At 48.2% G+C, this 20020-nt stretch overlaps 1 protein-coding gene across 2 annotated transcripts in view; it reads left to right on the forward strand.

The window, feature by feature from the left end:
• The first annotated feature begins 7316 nt into the window (after positions 1-7316).
• The window catches only part of RYK (receptor-like tyrosine kinase), a 51832-nt gene continuing 39128 nt past the window's right edge, over positions 7317-20020 (forward strand). For both annotated transcript variants that reach the window (XM_040705819.2, XM_422674.8), the window contains exon 1: positions 7317-7621. In XM_040705819.2, coding sequence (XP_040561753.1) covers positions 7348-7621 — 274 coding nt within the window. In that variant the 5' untranslated portion in view covers positions 7317-7347. The remainder of the gene's footprint in view (positions 7622-20020) is intronic.

Genomic DNA, 20020 nt, shown 5'->3' on the forward strand with positions numbered 1-20020 from the left:
GTGCTGTTTGGTCCGGGAGGAGGCTCGGGGGTGCCTGCTGGGTCTGCTTGGGTGTTTGTGGGGTGCGTGGCAGGGCCAGGCAGGGCTCAGCCCGCGTGTGCCTGTTCTGGGGGGGGTCGTCAGGAATTCAGACCCCAGGGACAGGAGGGAGGATGCGGGGAATTCGCTCTTGCAGCCGGTTGCCATGGCTGCATATTTCAGAGAAGCAAGCAAAGGGGGAAAAAAAAAAAAGAAGAAGAAGAAAACCAAAACATTTTATTGGGAGGGAAGAAAAATAGCGGGGTGAAAAAATGCAGAAGAGTAATGAGAAGACCGAGCGAGGCCAAGAAATGCATGAGGTCATCCTTAGAAACTGGTGTCTGAGGAGTTCTCTGTAGCTCAGGCTACTCTAATATTTATTGTGTGTTATTTAAACCATGGCTCCTGGCAGCAGCTGGGCCCCGAAGTGCTGCGTGCTGCTGCAGAGTGCCGTTAAAGAGGGAGCTGTGTTGGGGGAGCAGCTGGGAGGGGTGGGGGGGGAACCTGGGGAGAAGAGAGAAGGGGGAAGGGGTCAGTCCTTCATGGGGTGTCCCCAGGGAGTCCTGGAGCAAATGCATAGGATGGGAGGTGATGGTGTGAAGTTGCACCAGGGGAGGATCGGTTTGGTTAGTAGGAAAAATCTGTGCTCAGAAAGAGCAGAGAGGCACTGCACAGCTGCACAGCGGGGTGGGGATCACCGTCCCTGGAGGTGTTCAGAGCCGTGGAGATGTGGCACTGAGGGATGTGGGCAGTGGGCACGGTGGGGTGGGCTGGGGTTGGACCTGGGGATCTGAGGGCTCTTTTCCAACCTGAATGATTCTGTGTTTTTATGCTTCTCTCCCGCAGCCAGGTGACCACAGGAGCAGCCTCCCTGGCCATGCCATGGTGGAAGGGGCAGAGTTCCCAGCGCCAGCCCACCCGGGCCGCGAGGCTCCTCCGCTGCCAGGCTCAGGGCTCATCGCTGGGCACAGTCCTCCTTCAGCAGTGACCCGGGTGATGGAGGAGGCTCGGGGGGGATCCTACCCACCCATCCATCAATCCTCCCGCAGGGAGGTGCAAGGAGGACGCAGCCAGGCTCTGCTCTGCGGTGCTCAGAGCGGAGGCGCTGGGCACGGACCCCCCCGGGGGCTGTTTGTGTGGCGGACACCCCCAGCGCATCCACGCGTGTCTTCACCGCGTCCCCAGCGCCGCTCCGTCCCATGCCGGGCGGGCAGTGCCACCTAGCGGCCCGCTCCGCGACATCGCTGCGCTCCGGAGCGGGGATCTTAAGGAGCGATATCTCAGCGATGTCTCAGCGCGGCAACGAGGATTTCCGTCGGGGGTTTCGCCTGAGTCAGTACGGAGTGGGAGATGCTGTCTGGTTTCGTCGTGCGTAACACGAGCTGTGAGATGCCCGTATTGCCAAAACGAAGGCAATTTGAAAAGCAGAAGGCATGGCTGTACGCTTGCTGTGCACAACTGCCTGTAGACTCTTTGCAGTGTTTGGTATTTGCAATACCAAGCCCAGGTTGGGATTCAGGGGTGCTGGGGAGAAGGGTGACAGCACACCTGCAGCACAGTGCCCGCCGCCACCCTGACCCACAGAGGGACACACTGGGGCACAACGCACGGGACACGGAGCCCATGGGTGGGACCTGCACAAGGATGGAGCTCAAGAGATGGGAAATGCCAAGATAAGGAGCTGCTGAAGTCACTCAGGTCAGGAGCAGGGAGGGTGCTGGCATCTGGCACAGGAACGCCCTGCGCTCCTGCTGCCATTAGGTGACTCGCTGCTGGGTCAGCCGGCCTGGATAATGCCTGGCCTGGGAACCAGGGGAGCTCTGTGGCAGCATAGAAGCTTTAACCAGAGGAAGATTGAGCTGGTGATGGCATGCACCGCCACCAGCTTGTGCAGCTCTGCAGGTGGGATCCCCGTGGGCAAAGACAGCACTGTGGGATGCTGCCATCACCCTCTTCTGCACTTCTTGGTTCCACGTAAGGAAAATGCAACATAAGGAGGAGTGAAGGATGGTGCTGTGGGACATCTGGGACAGCAGGCAGGGCTGGGAGGACAGAAAGAGGGCACATGTAAATGGAACAGCAAATCCCCAGAGCTTGCTGTAGTCATTTTCACTTCTCCAAAGCATTAAGTTACTACTGAGCCATTCAAACAATGGGTATCCATCACTGTCCGTGGTGTGAGTCACTGCAGAGTGAATGGTCCAGCAGGGACTCCAAAAACACCCAGAGCAGCAGTATGGGAGGAGGAAGGCTGTCCGTCCCCAGCATTTTCCCCGCCCTTCCCTCATTTTAAAGATGAGGATCTCTGAAAACACAGCATTCAACGAATGGGATTGTCAAAAGCACAAAGCATTTTAACGAGGGGAAACGTCCTGCTAAGTCTTTTGGTTTATTGGTGTTGAGCATGTTCCAAGCCCTAAGAGAAGGACTCGGAACGAAGCTATTAAAATAGTTGGCTTACTGGACACGCAGTGTAAGCACAATTAAAATCAATCCAGGTCTAGTTTTACCTAGAACGCTTCTCATTGACAGGAATTTGTTTTTAAGAGGTAAAATAAGTGCTTTCAGTAAAAGACATCCAGCTGAGCTTATGGGGCAGCTGTATTGCCCAGTGCTGGGAAAAGAGGCAGATAATGTTTGGCCATGTTATAGTACTGAGTCCAGCCAAGGGAATGGATACCACTGCTCCCCTTCATCCCTATGGCACCTTCTGGTCTGCTCCAAAGGCCACCAGAAGCTACAGGGAGGTTCCTGTTGCCCATAATGAGCTGCTTGGTGTCATCCAGCACTCACCGTGCTTGGGGAGGTTTGGTTTCTCCAGTCAAATGAGCACTGAGAGGAGACTGAGAGTCATCGCTCTTGAATGTCCTGCTTTGATGGATCCAGGACTGGGAGTCAGTGAAAGTGGCTGAGTCAGCCAGTGCTCCTGGTTAGCTTTGTCCTTGTAAAAATGGGGCTCCGAATGCTATTTCAGAAAGGAAGCCACAGCAGTGGTTTTCACTTCCTGGGTACATGCTCCAATTTCTGCCTTTTATGAAAGAAGGATGGGCTACAGTAACTCCTACAACTAATTGCCTCCATTCCTATCTCGTGTGTGGGCTCTGACAAACCCTGCTAAGCCATAAAACAGCTCAAGCTGCCAGAACAGAGGGAAAGGCTCACTGAAGTGATCTGAAAGATGTGACTGTAGGATTGTGTAACTGCTGCTCAGCTGACTTCCCACGGGAAAAGGGGAAGGCATAGGGGGGAATGAGCTCTCTGAGGATCACCCCACGTGCATTTGGTGTCATGTGCAAGGTCCATCTTTTCCACAGAGACACAGACAGCCCCTGAAGACACGTTCTGAAGGTCTATTGGCACGGGTGAGAATCCAGAAGATTAAATAGGGGGTAGAAATCCAAGGCTGCCCTGCTCAATCTGTAAACGATGTGGGCATCGTTGAACTTTGGCTCTGGGAACAACAGTAAGACAACAGCAGCAGGGTGATAGTGTGAGAGTCCCCATCACATGAATACCTCCTCAATTTTTTTCATCGAGGTGTTATCACTTGTCATTTCTGTGCTATCATCACTGTGTTTACTCCTGATGCCAACTCTCACCTGAGCATGAAGAGCTGCACACAGAACAGAATGCAACAACATATCACGGAAGCCTTGCTGTACAGCTGCTATCTGTTGGCAATCTGAAGACACACGTGCCAGCACTTCACAAGCATCCCAGTGATGGAGGAGGTGAGATGGTCAGCCACCAAACACGGACAATTTATTTTGTATTCAGCAATTTCACAGCGCAAAATGCTTCCCTTAAAAGGCAAACAAAGGAAGGGCACATCTCATACCAACCACAATCTGAAATCATATTCAGATGCTCTGCTCTCCTCCAGCCTCTGCTCGTTCAGCACCATAGTAGCTCTTAGCTTGATATTCCCAGGATGTTTTATTCCAAAAAATGCTACGTTTCCAGGAACTTGTATATGACATTTCACTCAGCAGCCATGCGAGCCACATTCCCCTCTCCTTATAAATACAACAGCCTGAATGGTGGAAAAAAAAAGTGATAAATCCAGGCAGAAGAGAACTGGAGCCCCTGGGACACTTGGCTCTGTGGAAGACAGAAGCAGCACACCCCTCGGGGAAGGGCAGCAGGCAAAGGGACACATATTACCCCCACCCACAAGGCCACAAGTGTCCTCAGCCATGGGAAAGCAATCCTGCTGCCATTACAGAGCCCTTTAGAAGTTGGCTGGTAAGATAAATACTTATCATCTTAGAATGTCTCATGCCTATGCAGGTTCAGCCCTGACATCTTCCCCTAGCTCTCCCAACTCTGAAATGCTGTCTGCCCATTTCTAATGGCTGCCCATGGACAAAGCCAAAGCTCCATGGCGTTTCAGTGCAGAAGTGTGGCTGAAAGAGGTCTTTGTTGAGGACTGAGATGAAGACCACAGCCTCTGTAGTGCAGCTCTTTTGCTGTGCTGTATGCTTCCTTCCAAGCCTGTCTCAAACTTGGACCCAACAGGGGCCATCTTACTTTAATAAAACGTTGGATTTCAAAGGCAAATCTGGATTGGGTCATGTATGGGGTCACTGCTCCTTGGGCTGAGCAACCAAAGTGCTGCTTTGCTGGACACCATCATAGCACTCTGGTTCTTGTGAAGAGGAGAAACCATTTGAAGACAAAAATGGATGCCCTGCAGGCATTCAAGGCCAGGCTGGATGTGGTCTGGGCAGCCTGGTCTGGTGGCTGGCGACCCTGCACATAGCAGGGGGTTGGAACTGGATGAGCATTGTGGTCCTTTTCAACCCAGGCCATTGTATGATTCTATGAAAAATGATGGAAGAGGCAAAGATGTCCCGTGGATGGACTGGTTCTGTTCCACAGGGACTGCTGCACGCTCATTTACCATCATGATTTGAAGCTATCATTGCTGAAGTCCACTCCTTGTTCCAGCACCCACGTATACACCCCTGTATTTTGTACGCTTTCCATGCCCAAATCTGCCAAGCTCTCATCGGTGCCATTACTCGCCAGCTATTTTTTTTCCCCCAAATTTGTTTTACTTCCAGAAATGAATACCAGCTCTTCCACGCCTCTCGGGACACAATGGGGTGAGTGCTGATAGCATCACGCTCCGAGCACAAGCATTGCTGCCTCCCGCAGCCTGGCCAAGCAAAACTTTTCCATAAGAGTGCTGCGAATTCACAGCTATTGCTAGCAGCTTTCCATGGAGAGGCTGTATCCTCTTGCAATATATAATCTTACCCAGAATGGTTTTGAAAGACCGTGAACTTGATCCTGCCAAAAATAGTCTGTGCAGCCAAAACAAATCAACAGAAGATCTTTAGCATTCGAGCTGGCTCGTGAGTTACATTTTTCACCTTTTTCCAATGATACGTTGCTTGACATCCATGAAAACTTCATTTGACTCGTAATAACCCTGAGCATTCTCCTAAGTGTAGCAGACAGCATTTTAATTATAACGTCAGGGCTCAGTAAGCAATCAGCTTCAAGGGCATAGCAGAAAAGACATGCCAGCAGAAACTTGAGCCCTAAAAGTGCCTGTATGCAAGCTGGCAGATGTATCCTAAGAATGTGTTTATTTGCATTTGGTTTATGTGGTTTTGGTGACCTTTCGTTAAAATCAGCCAGTGACTTACAGGCAGAGAGCTGCACGCTCTCTGAAAAGAAAGGCAGTAAAATAACCTAGCAGGGGTCCTGCTGCTCAATATTGCATCTCTGCTGAATGTGACAGCCCCACCTTTGAGGCAGGGATGGCCGAGGCTCAGGTTAAAGTCATGCTGTTTGCAGATGGATGGCTGCGTGGACATTGCTCCCATGTTCCTGAGGAAGGACAGCAGCCCAGAAGCAGTGTCCTATCAGATATAAAGTTTGGCTAGCGGGGTACATCCTGCAGAGCTCCAGGGAGAAAGAGGGCACAAAGAGATGTCTGCCCCTCACTAAGACCACCTCACCCCATGTGGTTTCAGTGTAGGCTGGGGTAGAACATTTTTCCCCTTGAGGTATTCAGAGTAGATGGGTACATGGTGAACATGTAGGTCACTTACAGGTCTGGTCACCAGCAGGGGCTGCTTTATAGCAGCAGAGTCCCATGCAAGCTACCTGCTCACCTCCACAGGGAAGGCTGTCAGCATTTTGCTTGGCAGTTGGGTACATCTCTAGGTGTTCACTGCTGAAACCCACGCCTGGGGAAACACAGCTGCAGGAGATAGCACTGCACCAATCATCTCCGAGCAGCTGGGTTGTAACAACCTACTGCTCTCAGCAGCCTGAACTGTATTGCTAATCCCAATAGACACCTTATTTTAAGAGAGGAAACAAGGATTGCTGCTGAAACAGCCTCAAAAAGAGCCCGGTGCATTCACGCTCAGGTAGTGCACCGGTTTTGTGAACGCTTCTGTGATGATTTTCATAACCCCATTTGGGAATCCTAAGCTGAAAGACAAAGCTGAGTTCTGCGGGTGGTCACTCCAGACCCACAAGTCGCCTGTCTGCCCATGAGTCCCCAAGTGAGGGGCATGAGGAAATTCCTGGAGTCTGAAATCTCCACCATGTCTGAACTGCAAATAAACACCGGGTTTAGAGGGGTTATTGTGGGTTTAGAGGCTGGGGATGCTGTCTGTGGGGAAGCTGTGGCATAAAGGGCTCTCTCGCAATCACTGGCGTTGTCCAGTCACCCAGCTGAGGACGTGCATGTTGTTTTCAACTTCATTTTCAGCTTCCCAGTCTCACAGCTGTGGGGTGAGACCCTCCGACCAAAGCCCCTCCGGGGCCAACCAGCAGTTCGGGGGTCACCACAGGAAACAGATTGGATATTAGGAAGGATTTCTTCTCAGAAAGAGCAGTGAGGCACTGCACGGCCGCACAGGGAGGTGGGGAATCACCGTCCCCGGAGGTGTTCAGAGCCGTGGAGATGTGGCACTGACGGAGGTGGGCAGTGGGCACGGCGGGGTGGGCTGGGGTTGGACCTGGGGATCTGAGGGCTCTTTTCCACCTTAACTATTCAGTGTTTCTGTGAGCTTTCTCTGACTGAGCACCGGAACGGGCTTCGTGAGCAGGAGGCGGACACCTCGCCGCTCAGGGGGCACGGGACAATGCTTTAAGTCCTGGTTAGCGCTCGCCTCGACGCTGCTGAGGGCTGAGGGGCGGGACCGGGGCGGCCCTGAGGCGGCGGCGCGGGGCTCCCAACGGCCGCGGGGGGGCGTGGCGCGCGTGCGCGGGGCGGGCGGCGCAGCCATGAGCGGCGGGGCGGGGGGTGGCGGCCGCGGCGTGTGAGGAGGGGTCGGCGGGGCCGCCTCCCTCCCCGCGGAGATGGTGCCGGGGCGCCGGGGCCCGGAGTGCGGCGGGGGGCGGCGGCGGGGAGGCCGGCCCCTCTCGGCTCCGGCGGAGGCGGGCGCGGGGCCGTGCCGGTGGGGCCCGCGCCGCCATCTCCTCCGCCTCCTGCCGCCGCTCCTCCTGCTGCTGCTGCCCGCCGCCGCTCGGGCCGGCTCCGCGTTCGCCTCCGGGCCTCCGGACTGGCCTCCCGCCGGCCCCGGGCCCAGCCTGAGCTTGTACCTGAGCGAGGAGGAGGTGCGGCGGCTGATCGGTGAGCGCTAGGCCCGGCGGGGGGGCGGGCCGGGGGGTGTCGGGGTGCGTGTGTGTGTGGGGGGGGGGGGTGTAGGTTTGGGGTCAGGATGGGGCTGAGGGCGGTGGGGATGGATGTCGTTGGGGAGCTGTGAGAGCGGGTTCTGAGGATGGAGGAGCGATCCGGGGTCCCAAAAGGAGTGTCGGTGTGGCCTCGTGCCCGTGTGGTGGGGCTTTAAGGGAGGAAAAGCAGCCTGGGCCCCTCCGCTGTGTCCCCTCAGCCACAGCTGCTGGGGATGGAGGGCCGTGGGGAGGGATGAGCTGAGGCTGTGATTTAATTAGCGAGGTGAGTGACATTCAGAGGGCAGAGAGGAGACCTGGCGATAATTGGGTGCGCGTGTGAAAGGAATCTTAATTTCCAGGCAGGCTGACGATTGCCGCCCTGGTTCTTGGAGGCGGTTCGTGAAGTCCCCCATCTGGCCTGCTGCAAAAGGCTTTCAGAGCAGTTCTGTGCTTGGGGAGGCTCTGATTTAAACAAAGATTTGTTTTCTGTAGGCTTTGGCTCATGGGGACTCTTGTTTTGAGACTCCATCCATCAGCTCTAAACAAGGACCTTGGTATCCGCAGCAGTTTGTTTTTCAGGGGGTGCCCCATGGCTCTGTAAGCTCGAAGGCAAAATCTTCTCTCAGCGTAAGGCTTCCACTGCAGCAAATAGGCAGAATATCTCCACTTAATTTGCACGTCACTGACTGGAGTTGGGGACTCGGAGTGAACAGTGTTGTAAACATTTTGTTTCTGCAGTCGTCATTTTTACATCACAAGTGCTTGCTACCAGATGCTCTTTTGCAGACAGAGGATAAAGAAGTCAGCCTTGCTGTTTAGCTGAGTCTCCAAACAAGTAATTAATCTTGCAACTCTGTGAGATCTGAGCTATCCATTTCTGGAGTCTGAAATGTGTATTAGTTGGGCTTGCTCAGGCTTCCGTTGGTCCACCAGTGTAATTATTCATCATTAAGTATAACATGAGGAAGACTTCTTGTTGTTTTTTTTGAGTTAAATTGCAGCTCATAGTCTTCCTTGTGGGCATGCATTGCTAATGTGGCTAAAGCCACTTGCTCCTCAGGTTGGCTGTACCTGTTTTATGTTGTTTAAAGTATCTGACACATAATGATCTCTTCTGTGACCCCAGAGGCTTAGGTACATTGGAAGCTAGTGTGGAAATAACAGATTTCTAATCATTTGAAAGAAGTGGCAGCTTATAACTCCTCCAAGTTCAGTTTATCTCATGTTGTTGGCATAGAAGGATTTCATCTTAGGTGTATTCCATTCTACAAGCTGGCTGTTGTGGATAAGGTGTGCTCTAATGAGGCATCTAGACACAGCTGGTAGGTACCTGTCTGTATGCTTCTTTCAGAGCAAAGTCTTGAAGGCACACAGATGCATTTGTTCCAGCTCTTTGCACTTCTGAAAACAAAACAAACTACTCCTTTTAAAGGTTCAACTTTGTAGCATCTGAAATGTGCTTACATAAAGCCGAGTTTATTGTTTAAAAACAGTTACATCAATGTGTGGACTTCCGGAGAGAAGAGAGGTTGTCTGGTTTCTGTAGCTTCTTTTAGGAAAGCAGTGGTCTGGTGGACATGAGGACAATCATGCACAAACAGTGCAATTTTACTGCCTACAGTGAAAGTGAACTGTTAGCTTCAATGAAGCTGCAATATAAACATGCAAACTACGTTGTTTTGCTTGTTGTTTTTAAGCAAACTCAATCTGCTACTCTGTTGCTGTGGTTAAAGAGAAAACTCTCTGAAGTGTTAAGAAACCTACAGCCTGTGTTGTGTTTTCCAGCTTCTTAAGGTTGCTCCTGTGCATCTTTAGATCAGAAAGTTGATTTGGAACAAATGTAAGCCTGCAGCCACGTATCTGTTGAATTGACCATAGCCGATGATATGGTGCATCCTCTGTGCAAGGCTGGAGCATCCTTGGGGTCTGGTATAAGGTCTGCGGGGTTGTACCCATGTGTGGTCCCACTGCTGGCCAGGTTGTTCCAGTTCAGGGAAGCACTGCAGCGCTTCTGCTCTGCTCAGAAATAGAGTTCTGTGTCCCATTGAAATATGATCTTTGTTTTTTAGTTAGGTTGTAGCTCTTCTGCATGTGAGGTGAAGAAATGTTGGCTTCATGTTATTCATGGCTGCTCTTTTTCTGTGGAGAAGAGGCAGGGCAGATAGTATGGTTTGTAGTGAAAACTGCCTGCTACTTCGCTGTGTGTTTATGCTTATGATTTCCACTGGTAATCTGCGTGATTCTGACCATATGTCTGCTTTAGGATTAGCTGTCTTGAAATCTTTAAAACTTTACATAGAGGGGAACTGGAGAAAACTGGCTTGCCTTTTTGTGTGAGATATGTTGTTCTTTTGAAAAGCTGCAGCATTCGCAGGACCCGAAGGCAGTGCTTGCTGTATGGCACACAGATGGCCTCTCTGTCAGAAGCATCTCTTGCCATTCCCATGGAAAATGTTCTCAGCCATCCAAACCATGAGCCTGTTGATGGCACTGATGAAGATGTTACGGAGCACTGCTTCTACTTCTGACCCCTGAGGGACACCACTTGTCACAGATCTCCATCCAGACACTGAGCCTTTGAGCTGATGTACAGCTCCATGTGCATGATAACACTGTGTGATTGTATCGCTTTTCTCCAGTCTGTCTCTGATGTTAAACACTCGGGACAGATGGCGTTAAGTCAGTGATGAGTTATTCAGTAGAAGGTCTGTGTTTTATTTAGTGGCTTTCGTTCAGATTTTCCTGTGAAATCAGAGTGTGGTGTTCGTCTATTGCAGCATTCCATCGTCTGCTGTTTGCAGGATCTTGTGATCTGAAGGCACTTGTATCCTTGTTTTGCAAGTAGCAAACTAAGATATAGAGAATGGGATCAAAAACATTCATTAATAATAGCTATCCAGCTTTATTATGAAATTGATCTCATCTTTTAAAGTACATAGACAGCATTATTTGGCATTTAATAGGTGCATCTCTCTTGAACTTGAGTTTTGGCTGTGAGGCCTGGCAGTTCTGCAGCTCAGGCTCGTAGAGGACCTCAGGGGTTCTTCAGCTGTGAGGACACTCCTTTCTGTCCCTGTAAACTGTCATTACTATTTTTGTTTTATTGACTGCACTCTTTTCAGCACTGGTCTTGTGGGTTGTCTTCCTCATCACACAGCTTCTTAGCCTGAGCATTAATGAGATTGAAGTCTTGTGGGGAAAAAATACCATGTCATCATGTAAAGCTAACTTGAGAATATAGGAGATCTCGGAGTCCTGAGTCCTACAACACTTGCACTGAGCTTGCAAAGTTAGTATTCTTTGGCCTAGTTTCTTCTGGTTATTCATACTGAGTGTAGTGTTCTGTTTGGTCTTTATATTTGCTCTTGCTTAATTACAGAGTTAAATTAGCGTTGGCCTTCTCTTATGTGCTCTAAAAGTTCATTTGAAACCAGCGTGCAGCTTGCTAAAATGAGTTGTCTATCTAAGTGAGGTGCAAAACTGATGCAAGAGCTGCTGTAGCAGAGGGTTGTTTGCTCATTTCTTAGTCATGCTGCTGTGTTCCAGCCATTTAGCTTTGTTTTTCATGAACTTGGTGGCTGAGATTGGAAGGGACCTCTAGATATTTCCTGGTCCTGCCCACTGCTCAGACAGAGCTGGTGCCCGACATCATGTCCAGAAGCTTCTGACCATCCCGAGGAAGGGATTCCACAACTTCTGGGTGACCTGTGCCATTGCTCCGCCACCTGTACAATCCAGAAGTGCTTCCTGAAGTCCAGAGTGAACCTCCTGCATTTGGGTTTGTGCCTGCTGCCTTGTGTTCTGCGTTGGGCACTGCTGAGCAGAGCCTGGCTCTGTCCTTGTTGCACCTCCCTGCAGGGACTGATGGCCATGGGTGTGTTCCCACTAAGCCTCTCTCCAGGCTGAGCAGCCCCAGCTCTCTTGGCCTCTCCTTACAGGAGGGCTGCTGCAGGCCCTTCAGCATCTTCCCTTTGCTGAACTCTCTCAGGTACTTTCATTTTTTTCATGCAGAACAGCTTACTTCATGTTACTGTTTTGCAGAATTCATCGCCAAAGTGCTTCATGGCATTTGCACTGCATTTGTAGTGACTGGAGAACGTCTTGTCTCTGTCCGTTACCTGGTTAGCTGTCATGAAAGGGACCTGGAAGCCAGTGTGCTATGATATACTGGATGTTAAAATTACTGAAAGGTCAAAGTGCTTTTTCCTGTGATTCTTCAGTTGCTTCAGAGCCTTGTCCAAAGCCTGTTCACACCTGTCTGTCACAGCTTCACAGCCTGCAGCACCACCACTGAGCTGGGATCGTGCTATGAATGAGCTTTGTTAGTAACACCTAGTGTAAAGCCATATGATAATGCTTCAGTGCATCATTAGAAAGGAACTTAATAATTACTGTAGGTGCACACTGCTAGATGGGCAGCAAGCTTCTAACCTTGGCAGTTGCTGTGCACTTGAATAACATTGAGCTGTTGCTGCTGGCCTCAAAATATTCACATATATTCCACTCAATTGGGTGCGCTGCTTTCAGGACAGTTGTTTTATTACCTCTCCTTGTAAAGCCCCTCCATCTAATGACAGCCTGTGATTGATGCCCCTGAGATGGTTTTTTAGTGTTGTAGGTGAAACAGAGGGATTGAGGCAGGCAGAGCTTTGTGAGGATGCATGCAGCACCATCTGGTCTCTTGCAGGCTGCAGCAGGTTGTGACAAGTTGCTTGCATCACGAAGTTGAGCAATCTGTTTTCGGTTTGGAGCCTTCCAGTGTGCCTGGTTGCTTGTCCATCTGATTTACTGAGTACCACAGTTCATGTCAATATTGTTTTGAGGTTTATGAGAACAAGCTGCATCTTGGAGTTCCTCTGCCTCTTTCTGTTTTGTTACCTCGCTTTTAATTTGCACAGTTCAAATTGCGTATGGAGAGCTTCAGAGATGTGTACAGTCATATAAACCCCTATTTGTAATGTTTACAAACCAGCAGAAGAATCTGCTTCCAGGAGCTTCCTGTGGAGGCAGCTTCTGGCCTAGGTGAGGATTGCTTTGAAATCCTTTCTTTTCTGTGGGACTGCTGTGATAAAGGAGGTCCAGGAAATCCTGGAGTTCTTGCAGTTGATCTGTGCAGCAGTGCTGAGGTGGAGAGTGGATTTTTGAGGCCGAGTGTATCATGTCAGCTTGTATGATGGAATGTGAAAATGCTGGGGGCTCGGTCTGGGTCCTTCCCAGTCGAGGAGGCATTTGCTTCTGATGACTGCCCCACGTGGAGGGATGCTACTGGCAGCTGGGGCTTGGCTTCCCCACGCTGCTACCTGTGCTCAGGCCTGGGAGGAAGCAGCCATTTTGGCTCCTGCAAGGCCAAGGTCTGCCTAGTGATAAATGTGTTTCCTGGAACTTTCACGTCAGGCACTTGGAAGCAGCCTGACCTCTGAGAATGAAGGCTGGCCTCCCAGGAGAACAAAATCCCAGAGCTGTTTTTCTCACTGATGTGGTTTTATGCACGCATTCTGTTTGGCAGCATCTTATTTATCGTCAGTGATTGTTTGGCCTCCACGAGCACATGCTGTCCCTCTGGTTCATTGGCAGAATGGGAACAAGGAAGAGGAAGTGAAGGCAGAGAGCTCCCTGTATGCATGAGAAAAGCCAGCTAAAAGGGCTCACAGTGCTGGGAGCAAGGCAAGGACTGAAGCTGCTGTTAAAACACCAGCTGGGAAAGGGGGGAATATAGGAGGTAAGGATCATGCTCACAGATGGGGAAACATCCCTGGATGGCATTGTGCTGTGACTGGATGCTGCAGAGTGCTATGCTCAGTGCTATGTGGGTACTTTAAAAGATTGGCTATTTAGAGAAGTGGTGTGTGGGATTTGCTGTTTTATTTATTTTTTTCTTCCCATTTCTGCTGCTTGGAGTTGTTTTGATCCTGGAGAAGCTGAATTAGTGGTTGAATTCCAAATATTCAGAGTTCTAGCAGGAGAGGGTTTCTTGGTGACTAATTCCTCCCTGAACATCCTACTGAAACATCACGGGGTTTGCCACCATTCCTGCAGTGGAGTGCCTTTAGTCACACTATTCCTTTAGTGACTTAGTGTGCACTGCTGAGGTTGTACTTCAGGTCCCAGCTGCAGAGGCTGAAGTGCTTCTAATCAGATGTGCCTCATGAATTGTGTTTTTTTTTTCCATGCTTTCCTGAATGGCTGCAGTACCAGGAGATCCCATGTAAGAATGAATGCTGACACTCTCTGCAAACGCCTTGTGGCAGTACAAAGGGTGCAATGGTAGAGGCTTCAAACACATTATTTCTCTTCCATCTCTGCCTTTGTCCTTCTTTCAAGCGGATAACTCACATATTTGCACTGACCGCTTTGGAGATCTGGGAGCAGAAGCAACAGCATGAAACTAATGCGATGCTTTAGAATTTCACTGCCACTTAACTGGGTGTTGAATAGCTGTAATTAAATTAACCAGCATATTGATTTCACTGTGCTGCTTGGGAAAGATCAGGGCAGCAATGCAAGTGCTGGAGCTGCTGTTAGATGGCTTGAAAAGCTGCAGCCACGCAGCACACATAACACCAGCAGGACTGATGGTGAGGCTGAGCAGACTGATAAGCAAAAAATCCTCTGCAATCTGATTTGGCCTTTATGAAGTTAATTGATGGCCCGGTAGAGTAACTCCTAACAGAATGAAAGCAGCATTAATGGGTAATTGTTCCTGAAGTTATCATGCCTGTGGCTGCTGGCAGGGCCACTGCTCAGCAGGTGGCTCGCACTGCTATGCTGCTCTGCTTTTCCTGCAGAGGTAACTGGGTCAGTGCACGGGTTGATTGCTGTAACTGAAAATAGAAGTAGCAAATGGCACAACTCCTGTGGGTAGGGGATGCTGAAATATTGCAGGTACACGCTATGCATGAGTCCAAATGACTTCTGGCATACCTTGGCCAGGTGATTACACTTTGGTTGGGAGTATTACAGCAATTCAGTATAAAGAGATGTGCAGTACTAGGGAACATTTTATCTGAAGTGGTTGTTTCAGGGTGTGCTCTGTCATGCAATAGCAGTTCATGTGGATGAGGCTTCCTTGTTGTACTCTAGTCTGAACGTGTACTTTTATTCTTATCCAAAAAGAGCAATTTAAATACGAGGAACTTGATGTTACAAAATGATATCTGGCACATGTATCGTTGCTCACAAGTTATTTTTCTTGGATAAATAAACCAGATTCTACCGTGTGCCAAAAATAAAACTGTGTGTTGTTTAAAAACTTAACACAAACTTCAGTGAACAAATCAGAGCTCTCTTTCTGTCACCTCCAGCCCTGTACCCACACCATCTCTACGCTCAGTCATCCCACTTGCCATTGCCTGCTCATTATGGTACTGGCAATTGATGCCTTTTGGCATGGACAGAGTTAAGAATTGCCAACTTTGTTCTGAATCATAGAATGGCTGGGGTTGGTAGGGATCTTTGCAGATCATCTAGTCCTTCTTGCTCTCACCTCAGCCTCCCCAAGGAGGTGATATTTGCTTCCTGCCAGGTGCCTGCCTTGAGACTTCCACAGATGCCTTGCAGTGAGAAAAACCTCGTGTGCCAGCAATGTTGAACTTGCAAATTCAGCATCATTAAAGTGAATTGCATCAGTGAGGTGAAACTAGCATAAGTAAGGTACACCATGGGTGATTGTCAGTGAAGAGTTGTGAGGATTTAATGGGAGCTCTCAGCTGGGAGCTTCTCTTCCTGTTTGCTAACTGCTTCCTACTAAGATTGCCTGATATGGAATCTCGGTTTGCAAGAATGCAGTCATTGCCTTGAAGTTATGTTGAGTATTTCCTCAAATTGAAAGCCTTGCATATTGTGTTCCATCTCCTGCTGGTGGAAAGTGAACTCTGCATAGGTGTAGCAGCCCTTAGTGTGAATAAGCAGAGTCTGTGTGCTCTGTGGCTGCCAGAGCGGGGTGAGCTTACAAATCAATTGTGATATTGGCAGGGAGGTGTACACCTCCAGTGGGAGAGCAGCACCCCCCACGTGCTGTGTCTTAGGAGAAGGGCTGTGACAGTCAGAGAAGGAAAGTTTCTAAGCAAAGGTAGAAAGCGTATCAATGAGTACTGGTGGATTCTGCCTGATGATTTGTCTTTCAAGCTTGCCACTGCACAGGTTCTCTTGACTTTCTTTAGCATCTGGGTGATGAATGTGAAAGGCCACTTCTACCTCGTTTCCACATTACTTAAGATTTTACTCTTTTCCTCTTTCTGTTGTTCATCTTTTCCAGGGACTCACAGCCTGCAAGATGCTGAAAAACAAATATTTTGGCCTGAATTCCCAAAGGGCATCCATATCTGGCAGGCTGTAACACTGTGGAGAAATACAAATGCAATAGGAGATCTTCATCTATTGCTTGCTTTAGTAAAGGGAAAGCCTGCTTTTGTTGTTGGGTTTATTGGGTATGTGAAATAGGATGTAAGAAACGTTTGTATTTTCAGATACTTGGTGTTCAATTTAAAGTAACTTTTTGTTTTCCAAGTGAAATTACATGTGTGGAGCTTGTATTTGATTTTTCTCTTTTTTAAATCTCCCAGTTGTGTTTTCAGTCTTGTTTATGCTGATTGCTGAATGGAACTAATGAAATACATTCAAATTAGGAATAGTTGCTCTGCGAAAACATTGTCTTTCCCTGCTAAAGAGGCTTCTGTATCCAGCAGTTGATTTCAGTTCTTCAGCTGCATTTTCTTGTGCTTATCCTTATGTTTTGAAGTATCACAAGTCTTTGAGCACCTACTTGTTGAACCCCTTGCAAAGGAAGGAAGTCCCTGGCAAAGCTTTGGTCATAACGTTGGTATTTCAGATTTCTGGTACATTTTTTCATTGGAAAATGACATGGGGAGAGAGGATGAAAGCACACATTCTTCCCTCAATGAGGTAAATTGTTCACAGTTGGGAGAAGCCTTTGTTTTTAAGGGATTTGTTGCACAGACCACGGTAGTGGATGGTGATGAAGGGCTGTCAAAGCCTGATGGTTGTGTGTATGTGCGTCCCAGGGGTCAGCCTCTGCTCTGGCCAGAGGTGTAACCCAGCCGAGATGCTCAACAGCAGAGACGTCATCCTCTGGAACCCATAAAGCTCAGAACAAATGCAGTGTTTATACAAAACTAGTAAGCTGTTCAAGTATGTATCCCTTTTCAATTAATTTATTTCAGTGGCTGTGAGTCAGTAGCAAGAGCAGCTCGCTTTGTGATGGCTGTGGAGGTTTGACATCACACTGCAGAGATTTTTCAGCTGTTTATATACTCTTAAAAATTACAGACTAGCATGTAAGACAACTGGCATTTATTTCAGTCATTTGTGTACACAGACAGTGATCTACCAGAGGCAGACAGGTGGGAGGGCCAATGATGTCAGCTGCTCTTACCCAGATGGCTCTTAGTGAAATACTGCTTGTTGCAGTATGAGTGCTGATCTCATCGCGGTCTCACCTACCTCTTGCACTGCGTGCTCACTTTAAACCCTTTATGTTTTAGGCAGGGTCTGTCAGAATTGCACTGTGATGATTTGAAGTCTGTTGTTTGGGGTTTTATCCTAAAAGCTCTCGTCGTCTTTGAGAAAAGCATGCTTCTAGCAGTGCATGTTGTAGGACAGCTTTGCTTTGTAAGAATAAACTCTACTTTTTCCCATGCTGACAGAGGCAAACTTCTTTTGTATGTTGTGCTTTAAAAAGAGGGGGGATGGGGAGGCTTGAAGCTAGACTGCTTTTGCATGGGGCACTTGAAAAGAAGTGTTTTGTTAGGCTGCTAGACTGACATGATCCAATTTTGTCAGAACACAAGGTCTGCCCAGCATCTTTTGCTTTTGGGAAGGAAAATCGGCCTCTCCCCTTCCTTTCTGAGCTTCTTCAGATGTTTTGTTATGTTAAACAGAGCAAAGAATGACACTTTCTCTGTGGTGCTGCTTAAATTCACCTTTTTGTTTGTGCTTGTTGGGAAAATTTTTTCTCAAATAGGCTTGCTCTATTCCAGAAAGAGACAGAGGAGAGTCTTCAGCTTTCTTTATTCGAATAAAAGGAGTCTACGGGGGCATTTCCCTGCCGGGTCTCTGAGTTTATCCCTATCTCCTGACCATTTGTCCCTTCCCTTTCCTCACTGGTTGAAGCACTTGGAGATTACAGGCATCCCTGTCCACCTAACACATGTGCAACCCCTCTTCGCATCATGCATCACATGTGTAATTAACTCCAACTTTATGCCACCCAGGCCTAATATTAATTAGCCTATTAAGCCTGCGCAGTGAGTCCAAAGTTCATAAGTTCAAGTTGTCCGTCGGCCTTTGTAGCTGAAGCCTGATGTGGTGGGAGTTTACAAAGTAAGTACAAGTGCAGAGCCTTGCAAAATCCTCTCCACAACTTGTCTGCAAGGACGCCTTGTTGGCAAGCCTCTTTTATCTCATTCTCAGCTTTAATTTATTCTTTCAAGCTCATGGAAGATATGGAAGTTAATATTGAGATGTATGAGCCAGGGTTGCCTGGCTAAAAGGGAGTCTTTTGCCTTGAAATGAAAGCAAGGCATTGGCCTTACAGTTCATAGGAGTTGGTGTAGGTTCATCAAGTCTGAGTTTAAGGATGTTTAAGGATGCTTGGTGAAGCACTCTGTAGCTGATGTTTTACAATTGTTCATTGATTGCCAATATTCTGCTTAAACCAATAGAAGCATTTGTTCTGCAGTTTGTAACATCACCATTTTTGCTCTTTCTTTAAGATTCTTCTCCTTCATGTTTTACTGCTTGGACTGGAAAATCATTACTGAAGAACTAACCAATTTCTTCATCTCTTTGTAATGCATCTGTTTACTCCTTCTGCAGCTGCCTATTTTCTCCATTTATCACTCCATATATGACATAAAATATTACATACCCATCTGGATTTGTTCCAGGAGTTTCTGTGCGCTCTGGTATATTTGCCCTACTTAGATTGCCAGGCAGAGAAAATGTTTAACATCTTATAAAGAACCAGACACCTTGCAGAATAACACTTACTTTTTCCAAATGGTATCAGTCAGTATGCTTGCAGGGAGCATTATGCATTCATGAACTCTGAGATACTTGGAAAACTGATCTTATTTCTGCCTTCTGTTCCCCAGCAACCTGCTACCTAGGCTTATTATGCCTTAGACTGCTATTGTATTTGAGAGATGTAACATTTTGTTTACATGTACAGGCTTAGGCTCTGTATTGACTCTGACTTGCTGAACTTGATGCTGTCAGCTGAAGCTACCTCTGCCCAAAGTGTGGTCTAGGGGGGCAAAAACAAACCCTGTGCTATCTGAAAAAGGCCACAGTAGCATTTTGGCATAAGCACTAAGTGCTGCTGCTGTCTTGCCTTCCGTTTGGGATGCTCCTGAACATCTTCACTAATTCAAGGGGTTAAATAGACTGAGAAGTATTCTTCCACGTTCTTTTTATTCATTTATTTATTTATTCTGCATTAGCTTTTTGCTGGCTTTACTCCCTCCACTTGGCTTGCTGGAGGTTTGAATAAGTAACTTTGCAAAGCAGAAGTGAATGTGAGCATCTGAAGGAAAAGTGAAGTAATTGCCTTCAGTTCAGAATTGCCTTCATTCTATAATTAGACTTTAACTGTCACAGTAATGGAGCCTGGAGTGTTTCCTGCAGACTCTGAATCAATTTAGTGTTGGCTCTGGACAGAGTTAATGGTATCACTTAATCAGTCTGGAAATGTAAGTTGTGAGACCAGTGCAGTTCCTTTCTCTGGAAAAGGGTATGTAGTTAACAGGAACAAAACTCCTGATGGGGAGCAGTTCCCAGCCAGTACTCCATACACATGAACCTGTTTGACTCTGAGGCTGATTGTTGTCCTCCTAATTGGAATCTGTGGGAAGAGAATCATAGAATATCCTGTGTTGAAAAGGACCACAATCATCATCTGGTTTCAACCCCCCTGCTCTGTGCAGGGTCACCAACCACCATTCCAGGCTGCCCAGAGCCACATCCAGCCTGGCCTTCAATGCCTCCAGGGATGGGGCATCCACAGCCTCCTTGGGCAACCTGTTCCAAGAGGGGTGCTGGTCAGGTGATGAGGAAGATGTGCAATCAGAAAATGTTTCAGTTGCTGGTACAATGAGGGGAAAAAGCACCACAGCATACTGAAACACTGACATTTCCCACATTTGTACCTCTGGGTTTCAGGGTTTGGGAGTGCATTTATCTGTGTTCATAGACAAAAAAGTCCTGTGGGAGCTGTTGAGAGATGCTGTCTGTTCTTTTAGCTGGGGAAGTTCATGATCTGCAAACACCAGAAGCTAGGAGGATCTACTGTAAAATGCCACAGCATATTTACTTTGGTCTTAAATTCTTTCCCAGGCATCTT

This window comes from Gallus gallus, chromosome 9, assembly GCF_016699485.2.
Source record: "Gallus gallus isolate bGalGal1 chromosome 9, bGalGal1.mat.broiler.GRCg7b, whole genome shotgun sequence".
Classification (NCBI taxonomy): Eukaryota; Metazoa; Chordata; class Aves; order Galliformes; family Phasianidae; genus Gallus; species Gallus gallus.